At 45.9% G+C, this 26356-nt stretch overlaps 2 protein-coding genes across 5 annotated transcripts; one reads left to right on the top strand and one right to left on the bottom strand.

Annotated features, from left to right (window-relative positions):
* The first annotated feature begins 11567 nt into the window (after positions 1–11567).
* Positions 11568–23644, top strand: MEIOB (meiosis specific with OB domains). Of its 4 annotated transcripts, XM_017734020.1 has the most exons (14): positions 11570–13083; positions 16466–16523; positions 17272–17403; positions 17967–18039; positions 18414–18609; positions 18918–19018; positions 20538–20590; positions 20675–20770; positions 21124–21225; positions 21702–21855; positions 22190–22373; positions 22824–22910; positions 23020–23054; positions 23173–23294. In XM_017734020.1, exons 1-14 carry the CDS (start codon positions 13015–13017, stop codon positions 23204–23206), a joined length of 1374 nt encoding a protein of 457 aa, XP_017589509.1. In that variant the 5' UTR covers positions 11570–13014; the 3' UTR covers positions 23207–23294. The 4 variants fall into 4 exon arrangements, with proteins under 4 accessions (XP_017589508.1, XP_017589509.1, XP_017589511.1 ...); XM_017734019.1 differs by having other exon boundaries at positions 11568–13083; positions 23020–23263; XM_008633599.2 differs by lacking the exon at positions 23020–23054 and having other exon boundaries at positions 11577–13083; positions 23173–23644.
* Positions 23645–24965: 1321 nt separating this feature from the next.
* FAHD1 (fumarylacetoacetate hydrolase domain containing 1) lies at positions 24966–26350 on the bottom strand. Its single transcript, XM_008633600.2, has one exon. The coding sequence runs from the start codon at positions 26348–26350 to the stop codon at positions 25679–25681; it is 672 nt and encodes a 223-aa protein (XP_008631822.1). The 3' UTR covers positions 24966–25678.
* Between the last annotated feature and the right edge of the window lie 6 nt (positions 26351–26356).

Genomic DNA, 26356 nt, shown 5'->3' on the forward strand with positions numbered 1-26356 from the left:
GGGCAAAGCTACACCTGAAGTGCAGGAGCTCCTGTGGGATCCTGGAATGGGGTGATGGGGGTGCCACAGGGCACCCGGATGTCCTCTGGAGCTGATGGCTCTGTCCTGTTTCTCCTGCTGGAATAAGCTGGCAGAAATGAGCTTTGGAGTGACAGCATTTCCCTCCTGCCAGCTGGGGACAGACTGCTGTGCACATAAACCTGCCCTGAGGTGTTACTGCTGAAACTTCTTGGGGACTTGTCCCACCTCTTTTAGCTTTATCTGCTCACCCAAATCCTCCCAGAGCCTTTCCTTCCTCCATCCCGTTCTAGAACTGCCCTGTACAAAATCCTCCTGGAGGCAAGAACAGAGCTGCCCACGGGCTGTGAGAGTGGGATGGGGGCTATGGGGTCCTGTCCCTGTTTCACCAGGAGATTTATTGGTGCCTGAAACCTCCTGCCAAGGTTTCAGCCTCCAGCTGCATTTGCAGAGGCGAAGGTGATGCAAAGCCAACTCCAAGCGTGCTGAGAGTGTTTTGCTGCCCCTTTTCCAGAAAAGCATCCCCTGACCACTGGAGCAGGGAGCATCCCTGCAGTTTGCTCTCCTGGTCCCTTCATGCAAGTTGGGGTGGAGGGATGCACAGCTGAGCACCATCATCCTCCTCCTCCTTCACGTGTCCCAGCCTTGCCACAGCATTCCCAGCTTGAGGTTCCTTGCTCTGACAGCTCCAAGGACATGGGTAGTGCTGAGGCTGCCTCTGCTCCCACAGCCTGCTTTTATCTCTGGAAAAAATCCTAATAAAAGCCAAAAGGCAACTTTAATAGTGTAATATTAGAGAGGGCTGGGAGGGAAAGGCTCTTGCCTGGGGCCATGGCACAACTGGGGTCCCAAGCATGGATCCCTGCTTCCATTTAGGGATGCATGGGGAAAATGGGGGAAAAACAAATTAAATCAATGTTTTCTAGGCTTGGCTGATGTGTGCTGTGCTCAGGCAGGGGGAGCCAAGGCTGAGCCTCCTGTTACTTTAGGACAGATATTGGGATTATTCTGTCTGAGTAAAGCCCAGCTGCGAAGCTGCCTACGGAAGATCCTTGGGATCCTGGTGCAGCCTGCCCAGGGATGGGCATCCCTCAGCATGGGGCACAACCAGGCAGCAAAATCCAGGCACAGGCTGGAGTAACCGGCGGAAAATATTCCAAGTCCGGAGAGGCTTTGCAATAATTTCCACATTCCGTAATTTTTCTCAAGAGGGGAAGAGAGGCAAGCCTGTAATAATTACCCACACAAGCAGCCATTGAAATGTTCTGTGCTGCGAGTACTGATCACTTACTGTACTTAACAAGACAATTTTGGCTCTCGGCGCATAAAAGCAAGCAATGATTAAAGCTCTTGTTTGCAGGATCCATGAGCCAAAGCACAAAAGTCTGTTGCTAGATCCAAGTCTGGACTTGGCAGCTGGTTCCTGCACGGGGAGTGAGCCAAGGTGGAGTGGCTGTGCTCAGTATCTGTGGGGTTTGGGGTGCTGGGGAGTGCTGCAGTGCTGGTTCCCCCATCCTGCTGATTCCAGGTGTGTGGGGGTGACTTGTGCTTCCAGCCCTGGGGTTGAGCTGGGATGTTTTGCAGGGAGTGGAAGGTGTTGCAGTGCTTTGGGGCTGGGAGAGGTTCCTTGGTGGTGGGAAGGAGCAGGTGCCGGGCTGGAAATGGGGCCAGTGGGTGATTGCTGCTGTCTCTCTGTGGAGCAAGGGGGTATTTGGGAGGAGCCTGGGAAGGGAAAAGGCCTTGGTGTGTGCAGGCAGTGCTGCAAAGTGAGGGACTTGGCTGGAGGAAGAGCCTCTGGCACCTTATGCTGCCTGGATCTGAGGATTCCGGGCTTCCAGGGAGTCTCAGACTCCAGCTAAACTGAAGGAGCTGTTCCCTGGTGAGAGGCCATCGGGATATCATGATTGCCCACGGGTAAAAGTGCTGAAAGCACCCTTTGTACTGTGCTGGGCACCACCCTGCTTGGAAATGCTGCCCCGAGATGAACTGGGACCAGCAGGGTCAGAGCTTGCAGCATCACTGCGTGTGTTACTGCAGCATCTGTGGGGATCCCTGATCAGGGACGTTCTCTCAGCCTGGCTTTGTGGCTGACACATGAGTTTGATGCAAGGTTATCCCCTCTGAGCGGTGATCTTTTGGCAGCAAAGCCCAGAGGAGTTGGCTGTGAGTTCCAGTCAGTCCTGCAGGTACCATGTGGTGCTGAGGTCTCCCCTGAACCCAGGCACTGCTGCCCTGCAGGGATGGGCAGGCCTGGGACACCCAGGGGAGGCTCTGCTGCAGCACAGCCCCTTCTGAGGGGCTTTATTTTACCCTGCAGGTCTTCATGCTGCTGATGTCAGTGGTGCAATGTCTGGTGTGAGTGTGCCAGGATGGAAGCTGAGTGTTGATGTCCCTTCATGGCTCTGCACTGGGCTGCTGGGAGAGCTGGTGATGTGGGATGAGGTCTGCCTGGGGTGGGCAGGCAGCACCAGCATTGCTGGTGGCAGAGGGAGCTGGGAATGGATTTGAGCCAGGCCACTGGCTTCTTGCTGGCATAAATCAGCCCTGTTTGGTTCAGCACAGCTGTGTGATTGAGATCAGGTCAAGATCTGGTTCAGATCTTCCTCCCCTGCTTGTTGAGCTCCCGTCCTTGAGGACGATGTGGGTTCACCTCAGAAGAAAGATAAATGAGTCCCAGTGTAGCAGCACTAAATCTATTCAGCCTTGTGCTGGGCTCTCCAGGGCTCTCTGTGCTGCAGGACCAGAAAAGCATCCAGGGAAATCCTTGGGACAGCTGAGAGACGCAGCTCTGTATGAAAGCATCATGTAGAGTCCCTTCTGGCCTTTTCCCTGGAAAAAAAGCAAGAATTCAGATGTTGAATAAATTCCACACACATTACCTATGCTAATTGAGTGACAGTATGTACAGGGCTGTTACTGCTGCCTTCTCCTCAACCATCAAACCAAATCAGGTCTTTGCAGAGAGCTTTTATTTCAAGCAGTGACTTCCTGGCTGTCCTGGAGCGCTGACAGTGCTGTGGGGATCCAGCTGCTGGTGTGTCTGTGTCCCTTGGGTGCCTCTGTTTCATCTTGGATGCAGTCGAGCAGTTGCTTTCTGCTAAACTCCTGGCATTAACTAGGAGAATCCCATGGCGGGCACAGGGCTGCATCCAATGTCCCCAGGGATGTCCCTGCAGCACTGGCCATCCTGCCAGCCCAGGGCACAGCTGCCACCAGGACCCACTTGGGAGCTGCACTTGGCTTTCTTGGCTTCATTTGAGATGGAAAAGAGCATTTCTGGAGCAGATCTGGCTGCCCTGTGCAGTGCTGGCAGCCCTGGAAGGGCCCTGGCAGATGGGCAGCCTTCATCCATGTCTCTGCTCTCTTGGATGAGTGGTGCTTGTTGGAATTATTTACTGCACTGGTCGATAAACACTCTGGGCAGCGGGCTGTATTTCATGAACACCATACTCTACGTGTGCCTGCTGTTATATTTCAAGAGCATAAATAACAGTGGGGCAGCAGCAGAAATTAAAATCAAACACATAGAACGATTTACACCCAGAATTTTTCAACACAGAAACGAAGGAAAAAACACCCCTGGGCTGCGCCCCTCACTTAAACCTTGCTCCTGCCTTTCCTGGGGTGCCGCTGCCTCTGGCTTTGCTCCTGCCTCCAGCTGAGGGGATATTGGCTGGTTCCCCCCAGCACGGGGGAGCCACCTGCTTTCCCCACATCCCCTCCTGTGTGGGGACACAGGCGCGGGATTGCCTGTTCCCCACCAGCACGGGGAAGCCACCTGCTTTCCCCACATCCCCTCGTGTGTGGGGACACAGTCCCAGGCTGGCTGGTGCCACGAGCCATTCAAGAGCCCTCCTTGGCACATCCTGCCTGCCATCAGCAGTGCCACCCTGGTGTTTGTTTTCCTAGTGAGGGAAGCATCCAGCAGCATGTGCTGCAGTCTCCAGGTTGATTGTTTTCCTTTAAAATGCACTATAGATCTAAATAGATGAAAACAAACTCTCCTGAAGAGTGGGGTTATTCAGAGCAGGCAGCCAGGGCTCCGTTCCCTTCCCTCTGGTAGCGTTTAAGCGTTTCCCCTGCATCGGTGACGCAGCCGTTCCTCATAAATCAGCAGAGGTAGGAGCACATTTGCTCCCCTGGCTTTGAAGAGGCGTCAGATCTCCGAACAGAGGCTTCTTGCTGGGTGATCCTCTGGGGCTGGTTCTCATTTCCTTGTAGGAGGTGGGTCTGGAGCCCATTTTGTGCATTTGGGAAGGCTGCCGGGGGGGAAGGGGATGGAAAATGAATGATTTTGCTTCGTTGACAAAAAAAAAAAAAAAAAAGCCTTGACACCATGAGCACTGTGCCCCATTAACGTTCCTCCGACACAATTATTTACCGAGAAGACGCAGATACTGATTTGGCAGGAACTGCACGTGCCATGGTGGGGCTGAGGCTGAAATGGCTCCATAAACCAAAAGTGGGCTCCCTGCTAACCTGGGATTGAGTCTGGGCCTGCCTGGGTTAAGACCACATCACTTGAGGTTCTGCTGTGGCTTTCACCCCTCTGGTGTCACTGCTGGCTTTGCCATATGCCCAGAGCCATCAGGTGATGGCACTGAGGGCTGCTGCTGTTGGTCCTTGGGAAGAGCCTCTGGGCAGTCAGCCTTTGGGGGAACCACCTCCCAGGTGGATGGGGATGAATGGTGGTACTGGGAAGGGAAGCTCTTGTGGTCAAGGGATTGCATCTTGTGCATTTTAATAGACAAAAAACTGCCAAGACGAGGCATCAAGTGCCCCAAAAATGGAGGTTTCCTGTTCTGCTCTGCCCAGTTTTTATGCCTTGAAGAGAACCAGTGGCACACAGCTGTCCCAACCATGCTCACACCTCCCCTAGATCTCTCCTGTGCCTGAATCATCTGGGAAAGGCTTAGAGATGCATCCCTACACTAGCTTCAGCTCTGTGTTAGGGCCAGGTTGCTTGAAAATGAGGCATTTCCATCACCTCTGTAGCACCTTCTGGATGTGCCTGGGCTCTGAAGAGCTGGGCACTAAGGTTGGACACCCTTTGGACATGCCCTGGGAGAAACTTCTACCTGGGAATGACTTGGGTGCTGCCCCAGGGGAGCATCGCTGGCCGCAGCCAGAACTGCCGGGGTCATCCAGGCAGCAAGAAACTCCCTGGAAGAATTTTAAGGAATTCATCTGGCAGGTTTTGAAAGATAATTGTAACACGAAGGTGGAGCTGGAACATTTCTGCTGCGCTGGGCCGTTTGCAGTGAGGAGCTGGCAGCAGGAGAGCTGCTGAGTGAGGAGCCGGCACTGCCATATGGAGCTCTGCTCTGGCTGCTCGCTCACGAAAAGCTCAGCCGGGGCCGGGGCTTGGCAGCCCCGCAGCACAGAGCCCCTGTGTGTGAATAAATGTTACTCCTCGGCGTTCCTCGGTGCTACAGTATCCGGCTGCAGGCAGAAAGAGCCGCGATTTGGCCCCACTTCAGCAGAGCACTCGCACATGAGCTCAGGGGGCAGCACACGAGTGACTCCCCGGGTCTTAAACACCCTCTCTGCTGGGTCTGAGCTTTTGTCTGACCTGACTTTTGTGCCTTGGATCACCCTTGGCTTTCCCAGTGGAGGCAGCCTCCTGTGCTGAGGCAAGACATTTGTGGATGGAATTCGGGATTTGCTGAGGAAGGTGGCAGTGGGGAGGCTGAAACAGGCTAGCAGGTCTGTGTCTTATTTCTGGTGACAAGAGCAGGGAAGGAGGAGGAAGAAACTCAATGGAATTGGAATACTGGGCATTTCAGAACAATAAAGTAAAAAAAGCCCAACCAAAATTGATTTTAAGCATAAATAGTCTGTGGGAGTTTGCAGTCTCAAGGTGCTTCAGAACCTGAGTGCAAGAGATGAGGAAGCATGAGGTGCAGGAATGAAGTCATTCCACTGCTGTTAGATGGGAGATGCACTGGAAGGGAATCAGACTTGAGGTCTGGAACTCCCTAACCCATCCCTTGCATCCCAGCCCAGTTCCCTGTTGCCTCTTTGAAACCATGCATTTGTGGCTGCCCATCCCTGGAAGTGTCCAAGGCCAGATGGACAGGGCTTGGAGCAGCCTGGGATAGTGGAAGGTGTTCCTCCCCACGGCAGGGGTGGGACTGGATGAGCTTTAAGATTCCCTTCAACCTGAACCATTCCATATTTATCCATGAGATCCTGAGCTGGAGGGTTTTTCACCTGCAAGGTGACAGCTGCTCCTCTGCTCCTACCCTGATTCTCAATCAAACTCGAGCTGCACAGAACTCCATCAGGGACACATTTGGCCTCCAGCCTCCTTACACAAGTGCCAATCCTCCCTTGCTTTCATAAACAGGGAGTTAAGTGCATCAGGGAGTGCCATGACTCGAGACAGCGACCATACGGGAGAGCTCCAGAAATGAAACACTAATGGAGAGCAAGACAAGAGCAAACCCAAAAGAACAGAAGAAACCCTTGTCAGATCTGAAGCACGGGGCCAAGCCAGTGGGTCTGGAGGTAGTTAGAGCTGTACAGCATGCAAAAGTCTGTAATATTTTATTCCAGGGATATATATTTCCGGGACAAGTTGTTAGATTGACCTCTAGTGTTCATTTTCTTAAGGGAGAATTTCGTGATCCAGTCCTGTTTTGATCAAGTCTCGTACCTTTGCACTTTGAACAGGCTTTGAGGGGAGGTTTTGTTTTTCTAATGGATAAACCCTCCAAATGTCAGTGTGGGTCTGCAGGAGTTTTCTAACGAGCTGCCTGACAGGCAGCCAGGAGGGCTGTGGAAATGTTGACACACGATTCCCTCGGAAGGGCTGGATGCAGTCCTGGCTCTCGGAGGCAGTGGGAGCCTTGCCACTGCCAGGCCAGGGCCAAATACTCAGCCAGGAGATCAAAGGTGGACTTGTGCTGGAAAGTTTAGCTTGGATGGGTCCTTTGGATTTCTCTGGTGCTTCCTTCACTGAATTCTGTGGTGAGGGAAAAATCCAAATTACTCTATGATCCCAGTTTTCTTTTACAGCCCCCTCCATATGTCTTTGGGAATTATACCCAAGTTTTCCTCCTTATGAACTGCACATACAGGGATCAAGCTTTAGACTTGGTTGGAAACTGGAGGTTAGAAGGGTTTTTCCCAGTATTGTCACTGGGAGATGCTCATCCCATGTCCCCTAATTGGTATTGCTCATTATCATGTATCTCAAACTGAAATCCAGATATAATCTGGATTTGGTTTCATGGATTTGAATGGCTGGAAGTGTCTGAATAGCAGCCAACAATGCTAAATATCTTCTTTTCTTCCCCCCTCAATGCATTCTTCTTCTGTGTCAGGGAGCTGTCACTAAAACTATTTTTAATTGTTGTATGTTTTAATTCATGATGTTTTGCTGGAAAATATTCATCACTTGTTTGCTCAGAGAGGGAGGAGGAAATTCTGGTCTTGGAGAAAGTGATGAAAATCCAAGTCATTTCACTGAGCTCACATTATTTTGGAACTATGTGCAGGAAAAGTTATTCTCTATAGCCTGAAGGCTCTAAAAAGAAGCATTTTGAATTTTTGTAGTCTTAGGCAAGTTAAATAGCAGACTGAGAGCTTTAAATCTTGGTCAAAGTCTGAGCTTCAAAACAGTGAGAAAATTGAAGAAAAAAGCCTTGTGTCACTGTTTTCAAGCAGTGAATTCCTATACGGGCATTTTATTCTGCCTTTTTGGTACAAAAATTATAGAGAATGGTTAGTTCTGGGATAAGTTTCTTTGCTAATTATTCACTGAAAATAAAATAACTACTTAGTGATGATCCAGAAGAGCTTAGATTTCAGCTGTGGTGTTTCTATTGTGCTGTAACTCTGCCCTGGCACCTGAGGGGAGCTGATTTTGGTGGGGGGGTTGGTGCCAATGGCTCGTGTCCCTCTCTGGGTTGTGCTGTGTCTGTCGCGTGACGTTCCTGCTCCACCACTGCTGCAGAAGGGATTCATTAGTGATGGAAACACGAGGAACTGAGCCTGCTGATGAACAGGCACCCAGACACTGCCTTGGAGGGAGAGGAGCAATGCCGTGCCAGGCTCCAGCCTTGCGGATGCCATTCCCTCCCTGCCCGTGGGAAGAGCAGCTACATGGCCCACAGAGATTTACACCTTAAAAAAAGCCCTTTTTTTGGTCTTTGCCAGCAATGGAGCTTTTCTTGTGCAGAGAGAGCTGTTGGCATCCCCAGCAGAGCCCTTGGCACATGGTCCTGCTTGCTCACACCCGTGTTGTGGTCTGAGCTCCCTGCAGGCTCGTGCTGCTGCCACGTGCATGCACCAGCCTCAGGTCTTGGCATCTGCCCCAGCCCAGAGAAGCCAGAATTAGCCCAGATTAGGTGGGAACCAGACATGGGTCATGTTAACTTTACAACAAAGCTCTGGATTGTTGTTTTTCCATGCTGCAGGTGGTCGTGGCGCTGCTCGGAGTGAGAAAATCCCACCAAAACAACACTGGGATGGTTCCAGTGCTGGGGACCAGGATGGGGAGAACCAGGGTGGAGTGAGAGCTGAACAAAGACTCGCTGGGGTGATGGGGAGAAATTTAGATTAAATATCCCTGAACACGCTGAGCACCTGTTGGCTGCATCAGCACCTGCATTGTTGCTGCTGAAGATGTCCATCGTTAACTCCATCAGTGCTCCCGAGGCTCCGCCAGTTCAGGTATCAGCCAAAACCACTGAACACTGAGTACCTTTAATAATTTGCTGCTTTAATGCATTCAGTCAAGCCAATTACATAAAATTACACGTCTGCCCTCTCCATTTTACCAGTTCTTTGGGTCCTAAGGATGTATAAATATTCAATGAGCCCTCTCAGTAAATGCTGCGGGCAGCAGAAAATGTACAGAGCAAATATTTTTATATTGCTCTGGTTTTGGAAATGATTTCTGAAATGTCCCTGCTAGTGCTGGACTTTCTTCCCCTGAATGCAAAGTGTACTGATGGTCACAAACTGCTAAAGTGAATTACGAAATGGCATTTGCACTCCTTGACCATGCCAATGAGTGTAATTTAAATAAATCTATTCATGAAGGCCTAATTAGCAGGGACCGGTTTTGCAGCAGTGTATGGGAAGGCTCTGCCAATCACAGGTTGAATCGGCAGAGTGCTAAGTGCCGCTGAAGTGCTGGAGAGTTAAAATCACTTGGAGCTTTCAGGGATCAAGCACTAGATCAGAAAAACACTGCATTAACACTGCTGCTCTCCCATGGGGACTGGTGCTGGAGTGGGCAGCAGGTTCTGTGTGGCACATGGACCTTAGGAAACTGCTTCTGGGCTTTCTCTCGCCCCCGTTTTCCCAGTTGTCAATGGGAGATAATGATGCTGATTTCTTTTTGAGACCACTTTGAGGTCAGCCGAGGAGGAAATCTTGAGTAAAGCTGGATACAAGTTGAGTAACACTTGTTTTTGCAGATGCTCTCCAGTGTTTGTATTAAAAATTCCTAACTGGGATAATCAGCTGGTATTGTAAATCAGAGGGATAAAGGCAGGTTAGACATTTGTTTGTTATAAGCACCAAAAAAGGTGTTATTTTTTTGCAGCAACCACAGGAGTCCGAGTCCCCGACTGTCCCCTGAGGTGCCATGTGCTGTATGAGTGGCAGAATTCTCAGTGTCACCTGAGACAGGCACGTCCATCAAATGTGTCCTTGGCTCAGTGCCTGCAAGTCAGAAATTCAGCATCTAATCAGACATCTCAGAGGGAAAGAATCCCAGTCCCACTTTGTCCCCTGCCTTTGTGCATCCTGTCACGATGGCCCTGATAACGTCTTCCCAGCAGGAGCTATCCTGGGAAAGTAAAAAGCAGCTTTTTTTCCCCCAAATGTACATTGAAAATAGGAGTGGAAGCAGACCACAAAGCAAACCCACCCGGTGATTACTACGGGGGAGCCGAGGAGAGGCACAACAGCACCCTTGTTCTGGTGGCTTTGAAATGGAATAAAGGCCTGGAGGGGACACGGCAGCGTCAGGTTTCACCTGCCCTTTGTGCCTGTGGGAGAAAAGCAGCTCCACCTGGACAAAACCCACTGGAAGTGGTGACCTGCCCATGCTGGGCAGCAGCACAAGATCCTGGTGGCTTCTGCAAGGCTCCACTGCAGCAGGTGCTTGTGTCCCACCAAAACCTTGCTGAGATACAGTGCCAGCTCAGCTCCTCCAAGACCCTGAGCTGTGACCCTGATTTGTCACCTTCAGCAGCAGTGGACACCCCACAGATCTCATTTCAGGGATTTTTTTTCCTGTTTCGCATTGCAGTCATCGCTGTAAGAATGAGACTTGTACCTTCGCCAGCATCTCCCAGCCAGTGTCCAAGTTCTCCTTCCCATTTGATTAGGATCCCATCACCAGCCTCATTATCTTCTGCTTGTTCATTAGCTTGAGATAATGAAAACAACAGAACTGACAGAAAAAAATGCCGTATTCTGTTAAGTGGAGATTCAAACCTATGAAATAAAGTTAGATCCATGGACCATACTGTATAAAAGGTGACCTAAAAAAACCGCCCCCACCCAGGCTGTTGGTTCCCTGGCATCCCGTCATCAGCACGGGATAATTATCATGGACTTTTGTGACACAATAAATACAAGAGCACAGGTGGGATCCATTTTCAGCTGTTTAATTGAAGAAATGAAAGATCCTGTAATACAGAGTCAACACAGAGAATTTGTCAGGCTATGCTAAAAACTTCCAATAGCCGCGACCTTGGGGTTATAAAATTACTCATCAGGAGTAAAGTTTTTTATGACGCAGAAGTGAAGGGTATTGATTTTATAAAATATAATTTTATTTCCAATATAAATGGAGAAAATGGCTCAAGCCAGCCTTCTGCAGAGCCTGAAAATATAGGAGTATTGGGTGCAAATCAATACAAATAATATCTTAAACCAGAAATTTTGATTAATTTGTAAAATACAGGCTTTTTTCCCCCATATAGCTAACCATAAAAAAAAGGAAGTAGGGAATGGTTTCTCCAGAGATTTCTGAAATTTGTTTTGTCTCGCTGGTGTGTTGTGCATTTATACTTGTAGAATGAATCCGACTTTAAATTCCTGATCTGGTAAGTCATGGAATCCCAGGGTGGTTTGGCTTGGGAGGGACCTGAAAGCCCATCCAGTCCCACCCCAACACCTTCCACTATCCCAGGATGCTCCAAGCCCTGTCCAGCCTGGCCTTGGACACTTCCAGGGATCCAGGGACAGCCACAGCTTCTCTGGGCACCCTGTGCCAGGGCCTCGCCACCCTCACAGCCGAAAATTCCTTCCCAATACCCCATCTAACCCTGTTGTTACCTCTTCAAGCCCAGGGACTCCAGGCCTGCTGGAGTCCCCACTGAATGTGTTGGGATGGGAGAAGGTCTCCCCTCAGCCCGTGCTGGCCCTGAGGGAGGAGCAGGCGGGAAGCCCTTTTCCCGCCATTGCGCTGGCGCCATTTTGTCTCCTTCGCGTCTGGAGGGTCTGTGAGGGGCTGGAGGGGCACCTGAGGGGCTGAAGAGTCCAGGAGGAGGTTGAAGGGTATGTGAGGGGGCACCTGAGGGGAATGGCAGGTGTGTGAGGAAGGCTGAGGGTATGTGAGGGGGCACCTGAGGGGAATGGCAGGTGTGTGAGGAAGGCTGAGGGGCCCGTGATGGGCTGAAGGGTTGTTGAGGAGCACCTGAGCAGGTTGAGGGGCTCCTGAGGGAGCTGAGGGGTCCCTGAGTAGAGCAGCTCTGCTCCAGCTATCAGAACCCAGAGCATTTAAAATACTAAATCACCATTTTAATCTTCCTCCAATACAGGTGTGCCTGGTGCTGGTTCCTTTGATGCAACCCAGCTGGTGTGAGGTACAGCAGTTAACAATATTTAACTTCTTCTGAGGTGAGAATATTACTCTGCCTTGGAGGGATGCTGAGGTGACCTTCCTACAAAGCGAAACATAAATTCTTCCATCTAATGGGATGGGAACAGGTTTGAGACTCCATTGTTCAGTAGTTTCTGTAAGGCAAACCTGGGCTGTCTCTCTGTGAGACTGAAATGCTCTTTTAGAGAAATCACTTGGTTCTCAGATAACTCCTTATTTTTCTTTAAAATGTAGGCTTATTTGTTCTCTAGTTCAACAGATTTTTATCCTAATGCCTGATGAAATGGTTAACAATTCTCACATGAGGTTCCAGGTATAAAGACTGTGAAAGCCATTCAGGATTTTGTTATAAAGATTGAACAGGCATCCTCTGAAAAATGTCAGCAGTTCTCTCCTATTAAAGGTTATTAAGATTTGGACAATGCAATGGTTCCTTTTACGACAAAAAATAGAATCTGACAACTTTTTGTTAAGTATCTAAATGTGTCTGAGGTACCCATGAAATAAGAAGAGGCATTCAGAGGGTCTAACAAAGCACCCATGGCCCCACTTTGGCATCTGTAGAGAGGACCCGGGTGCTCTCAGGGCTGGGCAGTAAATGCCACGTTGGCAGCCTGAAAAGAACTGGTTGTCACTAATTTTACTTTAATAAATTCAGAACTTTTCTATTTCGAGGAAGGAATAAACTCACATTTTAAAGTAGTTTAATATTAAGTCCAAAACCTCAATTAAAGGTGCTTTGCAACCCAACACTTTTCTTTCCTCACCTATAAATTGCCTTTTATATATGAACTGCCTCATTAAATTCAGTTGGACTTCCCAGAGAGAAGGAGGGTAAATATTTTTCAGAGCCTGGTGCTAATGGAGTAATTTAATGATGAATAATAAATAAAAATTACAGGCCTTTATTTGAGAAGCTTAGGTAGAGCCGTCACCGTAAAATTCATAACTTCCATCACCAAATCCAAACAATAAAGAACTGTCTACTTCAGATGGTTTGAAATGCCTCTTATTGAAAACAGATGCTATTAGGTCAAAACATTTATGTTAAAAACTAACTTGTTATTCTCGCTGTGAATGGTCTTAAGTGATTTGTTTGGATTTTTACAAAATCTAAGTCAGTTTCCTCAAGTTTCAGATAAAGAATGGCTCATTCTCGTTCAGCACGGGACTTTGTTGCACTTTCAGATCTGCATCCAAACCTTGCTCGTCCTGTAAGTCTCACAGCCATGGTCCTTTTGTTCCCAGATGAAATTGTATCTGACTGTCTTATATTACTGCAAAATTATGTAATTGATGTGTATTTAGGTACTAATAGCATTAGTGCAATTGTTGGGTAGAAAGGACCTTCCCTTCTTTGTGTGCAAAGCAGCAAAATGAAAATTGATGCTGCTGTTGTCCACAGCCTGTGGGTACCACAACCACAGATATTGACCGGACAATTCAATGTATCAGAGGCTTCTTTGTAGCACTTTAAATGGATGCTGAATTAGTGAAGACATTATTAAAGACATTACAGAGTCAGCATTATGCAGCCACAATACATCTGTGACCTCAACAGCCTCTCACAGCACGCTATGAACGCAGGGCCTGATCCTGGAGTGCTCAGTGCCTCTGAGCCAATGACACAGCCCTGGTTATTCACACTCAGCTCTTGCTGAAGGGTGTTTGAACTGGGTAAAAATCTCACAGTTCCATGGCAAGGTTGTTTCTGTTTCTTTGGGATAAAAAAGCAGGTTTTTGTAGAATCACAGAATGGTTTGGGTTAGAAGGGAGCTTGAAGTCCATCCAGTGCCACCCCCTGCCATGGGCAGGGACATCTTCCACTGTCCCAGGTTTCTTCAAGCCCCACTGTCCAACCTGGCCTAACCTGGCCTTGGACACTTCCAAGGATCCAGGGGCAGCCACAGCTTCTCTGGGCAACCTGTGCCAGGGCCTCCCCACCCTCACAGCCAAAAATTCCTTCCCAATATCCCATCTAACCCTGCTCTCTTTGTGTGAAGCCCTTCTCCCTCGTCCCGTCACTCCATCCCTTGACTCTCTCCATGTTTCTTGTCAGTTCCTTCAGGCACTGGAAGGCCACAATTAGGTCACTCTGAAGCTTCTCTTTTCCAGGATGAGCAATCCCAATTCTTTCAGCCATTCCAATCATTTTGGTGCCTCCTCTGGACTCACCCCAACAGTTCCATGTCCGTCCTGTGCTGGGACCCCAGGGCTGGACACATCTCTGCAGGTGAGGTCTCACCTGAGCAGAGAGGCAGAATCCCCCCTCCTCTGCCCCAGGGAAGTCGTGATGTTCCTGAAAAGAGTGAAAACACAGCGTTTTCCCATTCCCACAGCTTTTTATTTGGGATGGCACAATTTTCTTTTCTCACTTACTTTAAAAAATTGTAAGAGGAATCACAGAAAAGGGATGATCTAAGAGACGTTTTCTATCCCCTCACAGCCATATTGATCCAAACTGATCTTTAGCAATGCTAATTTAACCTGTCATTAACAGTTCCTCCCAAATAATGATCCACTAACCCAGTTCAAAGCTTTTATTTTACAAATAAAGCTAATCTTGAGTATTGCAGTTAGCAACACATGGTAATGAAAGTGTTTTTATAAAATAGTAATTCATGATGCAATGATCAGTGTGTGTTGTGTTAGGACGTTAAAACAGCTGAACACACAATTTGAAGTATGAAAATGTCACGGTTTATTCGTTTGCTGTTTATTTTAAAAAGTGAAAGAGATTCAAGTGTAAACACTTGCAGTGTGTTCATGAGTTGGTTGAGCAGCCTTAAGCAGTGCTCTGCCAAAACAGGCAGCATGGGGGGGGCTGTGTTCCCCTCCTCTTTTGGGGAAATTAGTGCTTGGGCGGTTGCACAATGAGCTGATCAAGGAAATGATCTCTGGAAGTTTTTCTCCCTTCCTTAGTCCAAAATAGTTTCTAGCCAGATCCCTTCCTTCTGCCAGCTCCCCATGCAGGCTTGGTGTTGGAGACACAGAGGTGAACACATTTTCAGCAGGGCCGGAGCAGATTTCTTTGGGAAACTGGATATTTACATCAGCCTAATTTCTGTGGGCACTCATCCTAAATGTCAGTTCTTTTGACTGGTGCTGAGATACAGGGAATGTTGCACTCTGATTCAATAGATTTTTTTTGAAATTAAGAAACAAAACCCAAAACAGAAAAACAAAATCCTAATCAGAATCACTACATGCAGTGGACATAAAGTATTCGGTTAGTCTGAAAGGGGGATATTACACTGCTGTACACAAGTGCCCTCTTACTGAGTATTTCCATCCCTGCAGCCTAAGGCAGTTCCCGTGCTCCCTCTAGTGATTCCAAGGGAACTGGGAACGGGAGAGCTGATTTTTGAGCACGTGTCAATGTTGTTGCAGTGAACTCAGGCAGGTCACGCTGCTTCGTGAATAGGTACAAAATTAATCCTGGGTGGGTTACTGAATTGTAACCCCGCCCTTCCTAGCTGGCTCTGGAATTCTGCTGGAATGAGACAGTCAGTAGTACTGCGAGAGGGGGATGTGTGACGGAGCTGTGGTTGCCACGTCCCTGGAAGTGCCCAAGGCCAGGCTGGAGCAACCTGGGACAGTGGAAGGTGTCCCTGCCCATGGCAGGGGGTGGGACTGGATGGGCTTTAAGGCCTCTTCCAACCTAAACCATTCCAGGATTCTATGAAATGGAAGTGATGTGGAATGCTTCATGTTTTGAAGGATCCTGGCAGTATTGCACTGTCAGTCTCTCCTTGCAGTCCTTGTCCCACTCTAACTTTCCTTGCTTACCTCTTAAATACCAAACTAACACTGCAAAACTCTTCTCTCACAGTTTTTAGGACCACCTGAAAAACAATAACAACCCACCACACAGCTAGGATATGATATGATATATGATATGATATGACATTATATCTACACGTGTGTTTGCTCCCAGTAGTTGTGTTTGACAATTGAGAACAGGATGTTTTTCCATAATAAATACAGGTTTAGCAAAGCAGAATAAGATTGATTTTGGTTTGAATTAAGAGAAAAGTTCCTCGCCTCAGCTCCCTTGGAGTCAGTTGAAAGACAGCAAGAGAGAGGCACCTGTAGAAATTTAGGTTGCTTGGATGAGGCCAGGATAACCTCCTGTGGGTGCACACGTGTAGCTCATGGTGCCGACAGCCAGGAAAACCTTGGACATTTAACTGTGAAATAAATCCTGCCCAGACTTTTCATGGAGCATTTGAGGAGATCTGAGACCTGTGCAGAGAGCATGAAACAACAACATTGCTGCCTACCTGAGGAGAGATTGCTGTAGAACAGCCAAAATTGTGAAGGTTTGGGGTGAACTTTTGTCCTCCCATTTTCTTCACAAACAGAAACAGATGTATTTATTTTAATATTTTTATTAGTCACAATTTTTGCCTAAAGTAAACTTGTGTGTTTATGTTTTACTCTTTAGCTCATACGGTACTGTGGAATAAATAGATTAAAATGATTACCAGTCAGAAATATGTTTATTATCATCAGCAGAGTATAATTCCATGAAATCCAATTCATCATCTACATCTGGGTTTAATACTTGTACTCTACAATCTTTTTATTTTTCAGAATGTAATCGGGGTGGTTATTGGGAAAACAGATGTCAGAAGCTTTCCAGACCGAAAAAGTACAGTCTCTTTAAACTCTTTTTACTTGATTTCCTTCAACAGTGTAATTTGGCAGAGATGACCAAAATCAATATTTAAATGATAAACAGATTTCTCAGTGTAAAATGGATAAAATAAAAATGCACCAAAAAAAAAAAAATTGTGTGTGTTTGAGAACCAAGATGAAAGAGCAGCATTGGTTTGGCTAAACCATATAAATTAGGAATTGGAAAAACTCTGTCATGGAAGGGCTTCATGTTCTGAAGATGGAACCAATATGAACCCACTCTTCCATAAATACTGCTGGAATGGATCTAGTGCCTTCATATTCGTTCTCTCTTATAACAGGAATGTTGAGGACCTGTCTTGAGAAGTGACACAAGTAATTTCTGGCCTGAGTAGCAACAGCTTCATCTGGGAAAAAATGGGAATTATATGTTGTTAATACAGCATTAATTGTATATTGAAATAACAAATCTACAGTCAGGGTTGGTACAGACACTGTCAGGGAGCACCTCCAGTCCTGGAGAGCCATTCCAGCTCGGGGAGAAGGCTGAAGTTAAGGGCGAGGTGGAGAAGTACAAGTATAGGAGGAATTGCAGCCCATTCCCAAACACCACCGTGTTCCTGCACCACCTGCTGGCCTCTAGTGGGAGAAAGTTCATGCCAAAATCCAGGAAAATCTCAAAATAGTAGTTTTTGTACACATATTCTAGTTAGAAATCAAGCTGTGCTGAGGAATTGCTACAGTGCTCTTTATTTTTGCAGACATTGGGACTGAAAGATACACCTTCAGTTTTACCATTCGTGATTCCCCAACTTATTTCATAAATGTCCAGTCGTGGGGCAGAGAAGAATACATCAGATCCCTCTCAGAAAGCTTCAGAGTTGGTGACTGTGGTAAGTTGGACTTTATTCCTACCACGTTTGTTTGCATGTAAATCAGTGGTGTGCTGGTGGCTTTGCTGTGTTTTGCTCTGAGGACTCAGCAAACAGCCTAATTGGAAACAAATTGTTCAGTTCTGTTGAGTATAAAGAGGAAAGGAGCAAGATTCCAAGGATTTAAACTCTAGCCCAGTAAATATGTCAACAAAACGACCAGGCAGAAACACACTGCGTGCAGCAGCTCAGAACTGGCCTGCAGTTAATCAGTGTAAAATCTTACATTATATTGGGGTCTTATAAATGATTATGTGATTATAAATGATGCAAAATAAGCTGTAAAGCTATTCGGTGTTTGTCTTCCCTCAGTTATAGCCATGACTATGATTGCTCATAAAACCACAACAAAAATCCTGTATTTATTTACAGGATGTGCTTTTATCTTTTTAAGTTAATAGAAAGATTTTGCTGCCCGTGGTTGTTTGGGTAAAACTTGTGAGCATGCAGAGCATACACACAAGAATATCTGTAATTGTATCTATAATCAATTTCTAACATTACTTCTCAATGTTTTATTTCAGTTACAATTGAAAATCCTTTAATTCAGTCAAAGGAAGCAGAAAGAGAAGAAAAATTCAACCCTGTAACTCCTAGGTAAATTTAAAGCATAGCGTGGTAGTTCTTTCTAGAAAGATTAAAGTTAAGACTTGCTCTAATTTCCAGCAACATGAAATTGGTAGAAATATTTGGTGTTTTCTTCTTGTGTAGCTGTACCTGCCCTCTTGTGCTCAGCAATGTCTGGTCAAATCTCAAAGGAGAATATATTTCATAAATAGATGGTCATAAAGCAATAATGTTCTTTGTTACTAAACAGAGTAAATCTCCTTCTTTGAGTAAAACCTACCAGAATTTTTTTGTACCTTTAGGAAAAACTAAAATGGAATGAGGTTTTTCCTATGAATTAACATTTCACACTGTTGATGCATCAGTGAGTGCAGTGCTGATCCATGTGATCGGTTCTGTTCTAGTTGCTACAAATTATTGCTCAGTGAAAATCACTCCGTGGTCAAAACCTCTTCTTGCTACGAAACAGACACCAGACTCCTGTCTCTGCTGCACCTGCCTGTCAAGGACCCTCAGGATTATTATTCCCTGGGGGACATCGTGGCAAATGGACAAAGCCTCCATGGGAGAGTCCTCAACGTGCTGGCAGCTGTAATGTCAGTAAGTGAGGACAATTTCTCTGCTCTGCCATGAGTAACTTCATTGTAAATATGTGTCAATATGGATTTTGGGCCTCACAGTGGCCAGGGCTCAGTTTGCTCAGGTTGGCAGCCGAGTGACAATATCCACACACATGTTTTGATGAGATTTTTAGCAAGAAAATGAAGGGAAAAATTAAATGATCCCCTTTTTAGTAGTCTAGACAGTTTCTCCCCCTTTTTTCCAACCTTTCTATTTTCTAGGTTATGAGTTTTATTCTCCTAAACACTGAGTAGAGGACAACTGACTACTTCTCTTTCTTCTTAAAGGTTGGGGAGCCAAAGTATTTTATGACTTCAGACAAAAGAAAAGGACAGAGGTGTGAAGTAAAGCTGTACGATGAGACAGAGAGGTCTTTCCCAATAGTATGGTAAAATATTCTTTAATTCTCTAAAAGACTCAAATTCATTCAAGCACAGGTAAAGAAATCAGCTATAACACACACTAATTAACTATAAGCTTGTCTTTTAATTTAAATATATTGTTATTTAGGAGGCAACTGAGATGAGGCAGCAATGTACACTGAAAAGAATTTTAAAAAGAGAGTCATTAGAGTGGCCTTATATATCTTGCATCGTTTTATGGCTTGCTGACAGCCTGCTGGCTCATGGATGGCAAAATGAAGCTTAGTTCCAAATAATTCCTTTTTAAAAATGAGGACATTTGAGATAATTCAGGAAATGGCATTTAAAAGCAGCTGCAAAGGCTGTTGTGTTTCTTCCACAAACAGGAGGGCAGGAAACAGAAGAGCATGATCCATGTTTAAGGCCAAGCAGAATTGCAAGTGGAGTGGAAATAGGTTGAAACAGTTTTAAAATAGTTTTCAAATATCTAAAATAATGCAGAAACATTTTGATACGACTTTGGCTGTATTTTCAAACTCTGGCCTGTTTACAAACACGACTCCACCTACCCCATCCCTGCTTGTAAACAGTGCCTTGTTTACAGAGGAACCCTTGCATTTTGCCCAGAGTTCATTTGTTCAATAAACCTGTGGCTTTTCCATGTGCCAGGTTGTGTGGGTATTCCCTTGCCTTGGGATTGCTGTTTGGTGGTTAAAAAATGACTTCAGTGACCTTTGTTCCCTCAAGGGAAGTAGGCAGCCTGCCCTGCACTGTGAGCTAGGAACTGTGTTATCATTAAGGATGTTTATCATGGGATGTTTAACACAATTTGTACCCACAAACCCAAAACAAGCATCTCTGGGGTGAAATCCTCCAGCTCAGGGTTAATTTGGAGCAGCTCCTCCAACAGTTCTCTTTCAGTGCTGGGACTTGGGCATTGCCAGAGTATTTCAGAGCTCAGCAGTGAAGAGGTGGCAGAGCAATATTAGATAAAAAGGAAATATCTTAAATCTTTTTCCAAGGATTAAGGAGAAAACCCACCAGAACAAATCCGTGCTTTGGCTGTGTTCTTGCCAGCCAAATTTGGGAGGAACTGAATGAGATTTTATCAAGAGACCACGAAATTACCATTTTTGAGGGATATGTCTGACCTCACTCCAGTCTCATCATCCCAGTCACAAAGATCCCATTGTTGGGAAGTGGCTGAGCATCTGGCCTAGGGAACTGAGCAATCAGCCTGACCCAGCACAGCCCAGCTCACAAACAGCTCTTTTAACTGGGGTTTGCTTTAGCTAGAAATGACTTTGATAAGAGCTGAAATACAGAATTTCCCCAGGTATATCCTGCATTGAAACCCATCTTTATTTTCTCCTGTTTGGCATGGGATAAAATAGGCACACGGAATTTCAATGCCATGCGTGTCACAAAGGAGTCATATCCCCTTTGGCCATTTTGATTACAACTACATCATTTAGTAGTTTAGTAGGAAACAGTTTGAGTGCTGTTTGAAAAATGTTATGATACATCCACTTTTGTTTAATTTAGCTGGGATAATGAATCCATCCAGCTGGCACAGAGTTGGATCCCCCAAGAAACAGGTAAAACAGTCTGGTTTATGTTTTTACTGTAGTTCTTAATGTGACATTTATTCTACAGTAACATGGGGGCGTTTTTGTGCACAGTTATATTCGCATCAGATGTGAGAATCAATTTTGACAAATTTAGGAACTGCATGACTGCAACTGTGATATCCAAAACCATCATTACAACTAACCCAGGTAAGAGCTGCTGAAGCATTTCTTTGGTTTTAGTAATTATTCTGGGCTAAAATGCATTAATTAATCTATTAGAACTGTGATTTCTTCTGCCTGCTTCTCATAAAACTCCTTGCTTTTTGTCTATGTGATGACCAATGCCTTTGGCTTCTACTTTTATTTTATTTTTAAAATTTTATTATTTTCCTTCATACGTTTATTCCATGCAGGACTAACAGTTAAAATAAAAAAGAGAAAAGCAAATCTTGGCTAATTCCAACGTGTTGGTGCCACCAGAATAAAAACTTGTAAAATATAAAAATGCTGTGATTTTTACATGCAACATATACTAATAACTTTTAAAAATGCATCTTCAGAAACAGCAGAAGCAAATGTTCTCTTCAGCTTCATCAAAGAGAGTGCCCAGGCAGGAGTTCTGCCCAACCCAGCGAAGGAGCTGGCAAATGAAACCATTAACTGTAAGCATGGACACAGATATTTGATTTTATTTACCTGCACAATGTAATTTCATAGTGCAGCTGAAAGAATTCCTGCTCTGTGTGTTCAGAGAAACAAAACTCAGGTACAGCCTGGCTGAATATTTAAAGCTTGGACTGTAGTTATCAGGCTGTCCCTGATTTTATCAATTAATTATTTTCAGCTGCCTGTGCCAGCTGCAGCCTCTCTGGTGTGTTCCTTCTGTGTGGAATAAGTATGGAAGATTGAGGGGGAAAGCTTTTGTCAAAAACTCCATTCGGAAGATACAAAGATTAAATAAGAGATATATTCCTGATCTGAGTCCCTTTTTGTTTCACTTTTTTTTTTTTTGTGGGGGGGGGGGGAGGCTTCTCTGCTACTTTAAATCTCCTTTTTATTGCCTTAAGATCCATTTTGCTGTTGCTCTTCTGAATCATTTTTTGCTCAGACACACTTAACGTGTCTTTTAAACTCGTAGTGGAGACTGTAGTGGATGTTTATACAGTAGAACAGCTGAAAGAAAAAGCTCTCCAGAGTGATGGGAAACTGGACCCTCTCCATGGAATTATTTACGGCTACATTTCCACCCTGGACATCGATGAGAACGTGTCCAAAGTTCTGCGCAACAGATGGTGAGCAACTGCCTGCTTGGAATTTGTGCTAAAAACTGCTTGTCCCTCTTGCCCAGACCCACATGAGATGGAGCAATATTTTAGTCCAGTCCCAGAGAAGAAATAAAACTCCTCTGGAGGATGCCATGTGGGTTTCTGCTCCGGGCTCTGTGAAGGACTTGCTCTTTGTGGTTGTAGAGTGAAGAAGAAAGAGGCCACTTTGTCTCAGACAGACTCATGAGTTTAGGAGATGAGAAATTTTTTTAAAGACAAAGTGTCTTGGGAAATCTGAGTCTAGAAAAATGTTTTAGGAAGAATAAATTGCATATCTGCATGAATTCTCTCCTCCTTTCAGCTCAATCTGCCGGTTCATCGTGAATGAAGTGTCAAACACTTGCACCTTCTGCAGTGATGTCTCTCCACAGTGCAAGTCCACCTTTGCCAGCTTTGACATCCTGGTGGATGTGACAGATCACACAGGCACCCTGCGTTCCTGCTACCTGTCTGACTGCGTAGCTGAGGAAACCTTGGGCTGCACAGTAAGGAGTGAATCAGGCTGTTCTTACTGAGCTGAGCTGTGGAGCCTGATGAGAATTACAAATATATGTAAATGTTCTCTGTGTGTGTACAAGAGTTACAAAAATTGCATGGATGGATGGATGGATGGATGGATGGATGGATGGACACACACAGAGCTGTTTGACAAGGCAAAAGTTGGAAATCAGCAGCTGTCAACAAGAATTGTGTTCAATGTAAGAGTGAACACCCAATTCAGAACTCTGCTTTCCTGAGAATGTGGCTGGAAATCCCTAACTCCGATTCTTAAACACCCTGCAATTTATTCTTGTTGATTTGACTGTCTTGGTATATATATCACACCAAACACCACGTTAAAGCAGAAAAATATGTAAGATGTTATTTTTATCATCATTCTGTTGTGGAGATGTTTTAACTACCTGCTGAAGTGTTCTGTGGTGTCCTGTTAACAGGTCCATGAATTCCTCATGCTGGAAGAAGACCAGAAGACTGCACTGAAATGGCAACTCCTCTTGGAACGAAGCAAGATTTATTTCAAAGTTAGTATTTAATGTTAATTTAAAACAGTGGCTGTTTTTCACTTTTAAACTTGTTCTTTTTGGCCAAACTCTTCTTACTCTCCCATCTCCCCACTCTCCCTACTTCCAGGACAAAATGGAAGTGTTTTACTTCAGCAGTGACAGGTATGTGTGTACTCATACAGGAAATGATGTAAATAAATCTGTCAAACATGCTCTTGACATCTGAAAGTAATCTCTATCAAGGTGCTGTGATAACAAAGATCCTTAATTATTTTTCCAGGTTACTTTGTCACCCAACTGGAGAACTGGATTAAAAGTGAATCTTCTTTCCTGCAAACTGGCAGATCCTGTAGAGGCGAGTCAGAGCGTGTTGGGAAGAGATTGGAAATATTAATAAATGGTAGGAAAGAATTCCTTCACGCTGTTGTTAGAGATGGAATTCTGCTGCTGTTGGATTTTGCCAAGTCTGTTCTGATGGTAAAGAAGGAGTGCACGTTACAATACCTCTAAGTGGGCTTCTGAGTTCATATTTTTGGGTGATGGCACTTTTAAAAGTGTACTTGGGCCTCAGCTTAAAAGTTAATTCTACCAAATTCAACCCCTTCCAAGAGGGCTGGAAGGTTTCCTCACTCAGCTGAGATCTTTGAAAAAATCAGAAATAACAAATAGGTCAAGACAGATCTGCTGAGCTTCTGTGGTTTTAACTGCTTTGCTGCTTTTTTGTTAAAGAAATAAAGAATTCCCCCTTGAAATATTGCCTGTGTTTGCGGTGCACCTTGGTGAGGCCAAACATGGAACTTTGGGCAACAGCAGGAGTGATCCCCCCTGGGCAGACTAAGTCTAATTAGAGCAGAGTAATCAATTAGCAGTGACCTCTGACAAGCAATCAATCAAGCTGAGACTGTAAGCAGGACTCCGTTCACCAAAGCTGGACTTAAAGAACCCAGGTATGAACACTGTGCCTTTCTCCATGTATTTTTCCCCTATTTTTAATATATTCCTGTCCGTAGCTTCCCCTCATGCTGCTGTATTTGTTACATTCTCACCTTCTGGGCATGTTGGGACTCGGCTTATTTCAAACAGAGGGAGATCCCCTCTGTTGGGCAAAGGGTTTGTTAGGCCAGGACACCCTGGGGAACTCGGATCCCCCTGGTGCCCTCCCTACCCCTTAAAGCAACATGGCACAGAGAAAACATCCACAGAAACAGGAAATCCTGACAAGCAACCCCAGATTGCATCCCTGACTCACATGGGTGAAAAGACCCCAAAAATGCTGTCAGTGTTGGGTCACGGCATCCCTCTTGTAGCAATAAACAATTCAACATTTTCCAGCCATAACAATTCCCATTCTGAAGGGAATGTTTCCAATAACTCAATCCCAGTCCTGTCAATACCCAGGGCTGGAGACCAAACTGCAAATGATGCCCTGCTGCTGTTGCCAGAGACGGGAATGTTTGACAGGCAGGAGGAAATGCAAACAGTACAGACACTTAATTCCATCCTTCCTCTTCCAGAACTGCTCACCCTAATGTCTATTTAAATTCTACACCGTGTTCTGCTTTCTTCTCCCAGTGTGGCGTGCAGCACCCTGCACCACGCTGCTCTCACAGAGGTGCTTCTCTTTGGGAAACAGGAATTTTCTCTGTAAAACTCCCCACTTTTAAAATCTTTTCCTAGCAGTTATTAAGATCTGGCTCTGATAAATGGAGTGTTTAACTTTGGTGCTTTGCATTTATGTAAAAAAAAAAAAAAATCCATCTGTTTTTGTTAGAAATGAGCCAGTTCTGTGCAACCTTTGAAATTGGTAAGTTTTGATGTTTGCATGGGGAGGATTTTTTAAATTATATTTTACAATTTGCTCTGTTGAATTGAAAGAGAACTTGCTGTCATGCAAACTGGTGGGGAGTGTTAGATCAGCTGGAGTTGGAAATGGGAAAGTTACCCAGTGTGGCTTTCAGCAGCTGGAAATACTTAAAAACTCCAACTGCTGCACTGCACTGGGTAACAGCAACTGCTGCAGTTACAGTTTCACTAAAAATATATTAAAATCAGTCAAAGTAAAGACAAGTTTGGTGATGATCTTTACCCATATGCTCCTTTATTCTTGATCTTTTTGCATTATTTTCATTATTTCAGAACATATTTAAAGCTCAGTTGAGGACAAAAACCAATCTGCCAAACATCTGGCACACTTCCTGCTGCCTTCGCCCCTTGGAGTGGGAGGAAAAGCCATCCTCCTTTAATTTGTATGTTTGAAAAAAACAGGGGGGAATAATGAAATAAATCAAAAAAATCAAACATCTTTCTCTTGTAGAGGAGAGAAACTCTTTGTGAAGCTGCAATTCTTGATTTAGGGTTGCACATCTACACATACATCTCTGATTTCCCACAGTATGGTCAAGCTTTAGCTCCTGCATCATCATTTGAACTGTTTTGATCAACAGTTTTTGTTTTAAGGCAATACACCGGAAAAGCTCAAAGCATCAGCAGAAGAGAAGCACGCACAGAAGGATGACCAGCCCCATTCCCCTCCCCAATGTCTCTATTGCCAGTTCCCAGGTATGGTTTTGGAATCTGGAGCTTCTGGGCACCACCTGCTCCAAGCTGGGCTGGACTCCAAGTTTGCTGAAGCGTCCATGGAAATGGGGCTGTGTCAGTGAAATGCCTTCTGGGGTCCTGGGTTCCGTGCCTTTGATATGTGGCAGACCATTGGGCACCTGGGGGCATGGAAGTGTTCATTTCCCAGATGTCCTCATGCCAGGCAGGCTCCTGGCTGGATCCATGCATTAGGATCCCCGTGTCTGCTGTGCCACCTTGAACTTCATGGACAGCACGTCCCTGATGCCAGCCTCTATCTCATCATTGGCCTCCACGGACCCAACTCCTTTGGGAGACCCCGTCAGAATCAAGTCCCCTTCTTCCAGGGTAAATATCTGGCTAATGTAGCTGATCAGGTAAGGGATGGAGAAGATCATGGAGGAGGTATCCCCCTCCTGCCTCAGCTTTCCGTTCACCTTGAGCCAGATCTGCAGCTTGTGCGGGTCTGGGATCTTCTCCTTGGGCACAAAGTCACTGACCGGGCAGGATGAGCCGAACCCTTTGGCCAAGGTCCAGGGCAGCCCCTTCTTTTTGCACTCCTCCTGCGTGTCCCGGGCCGTCATGTCCAAGCACAGGGCATAGCCCGCCACGTGCTCCATGGCCGCGTCCTGCGGCACGGCCCGGGCCCTCTTCCCGATGACCACCCCCAGTTCCACCTCGTGGTGCAGGTTCCGGCAGTAGTAGGGCCGCACGATGGGGGACCCCTCCCGCACGTAGGCCGAGGAAGGCTTGAGGAAGAAGAGCGGCTCCGCGGGCAGGGCGCTGCCCATCTCCTTGGCGTGCTCGGCGTAGTTGCGCCCCACGCACACGATGTTCCGGCCCCACTCCCAAAAGCGGGACAGGGGTTTGGAGGTTGCCATGGCCGC

This window comes from Corvus brachyrhynchos, unplaced genomic scaffold (genome assembly GCF_000691975.1).
Source record: "Corvus brachyrhynchos isolate BGI_N302 unplaced genomic scaffold, ASM69197v1 scaffold5, whole genome shotgun sequence".
Classification (NCBI taxonomy): domain Eukaryota; kingdom Metazoa; phylum Chordata; class Aves; order Passeriformes; family Corvidae; genus Corvus; species Corvus brachyrhynchos.

Excerpts from the sequence above, each read along its gene's own strand:
- MEIOB (XM_008633599.2), top strand. The coding sequence starts at position 13,015 with ATGGCTCATTCTCGTTCAGCACGGGACTTTGTTGCACTTTCAGATCTG. Across the intron at positions 17,404-17,966 it reads CTTCAGAGTTGGTGACTGTG|TTACAATTGAAAATCCTTTA; the intron begins GTAAGTTGGACT and ends GTTTTATTTCAG. Across the intron at positions 22,374-22,823 it reads AGGAAACCTTGGGCTGCACA|GTCCATGAATTCCTCATGCT; the intron begins GTAAGGAGTGAA and ends TCCTGTTAACAG.
- FAHD1 (XM_008633600.2), bottom strand. The coding sequence starts at position 26,350 with ATGGCAACCTCCAAACCCCTGTCCCGCTTTTGGGAGTGGGGCCGGAAC.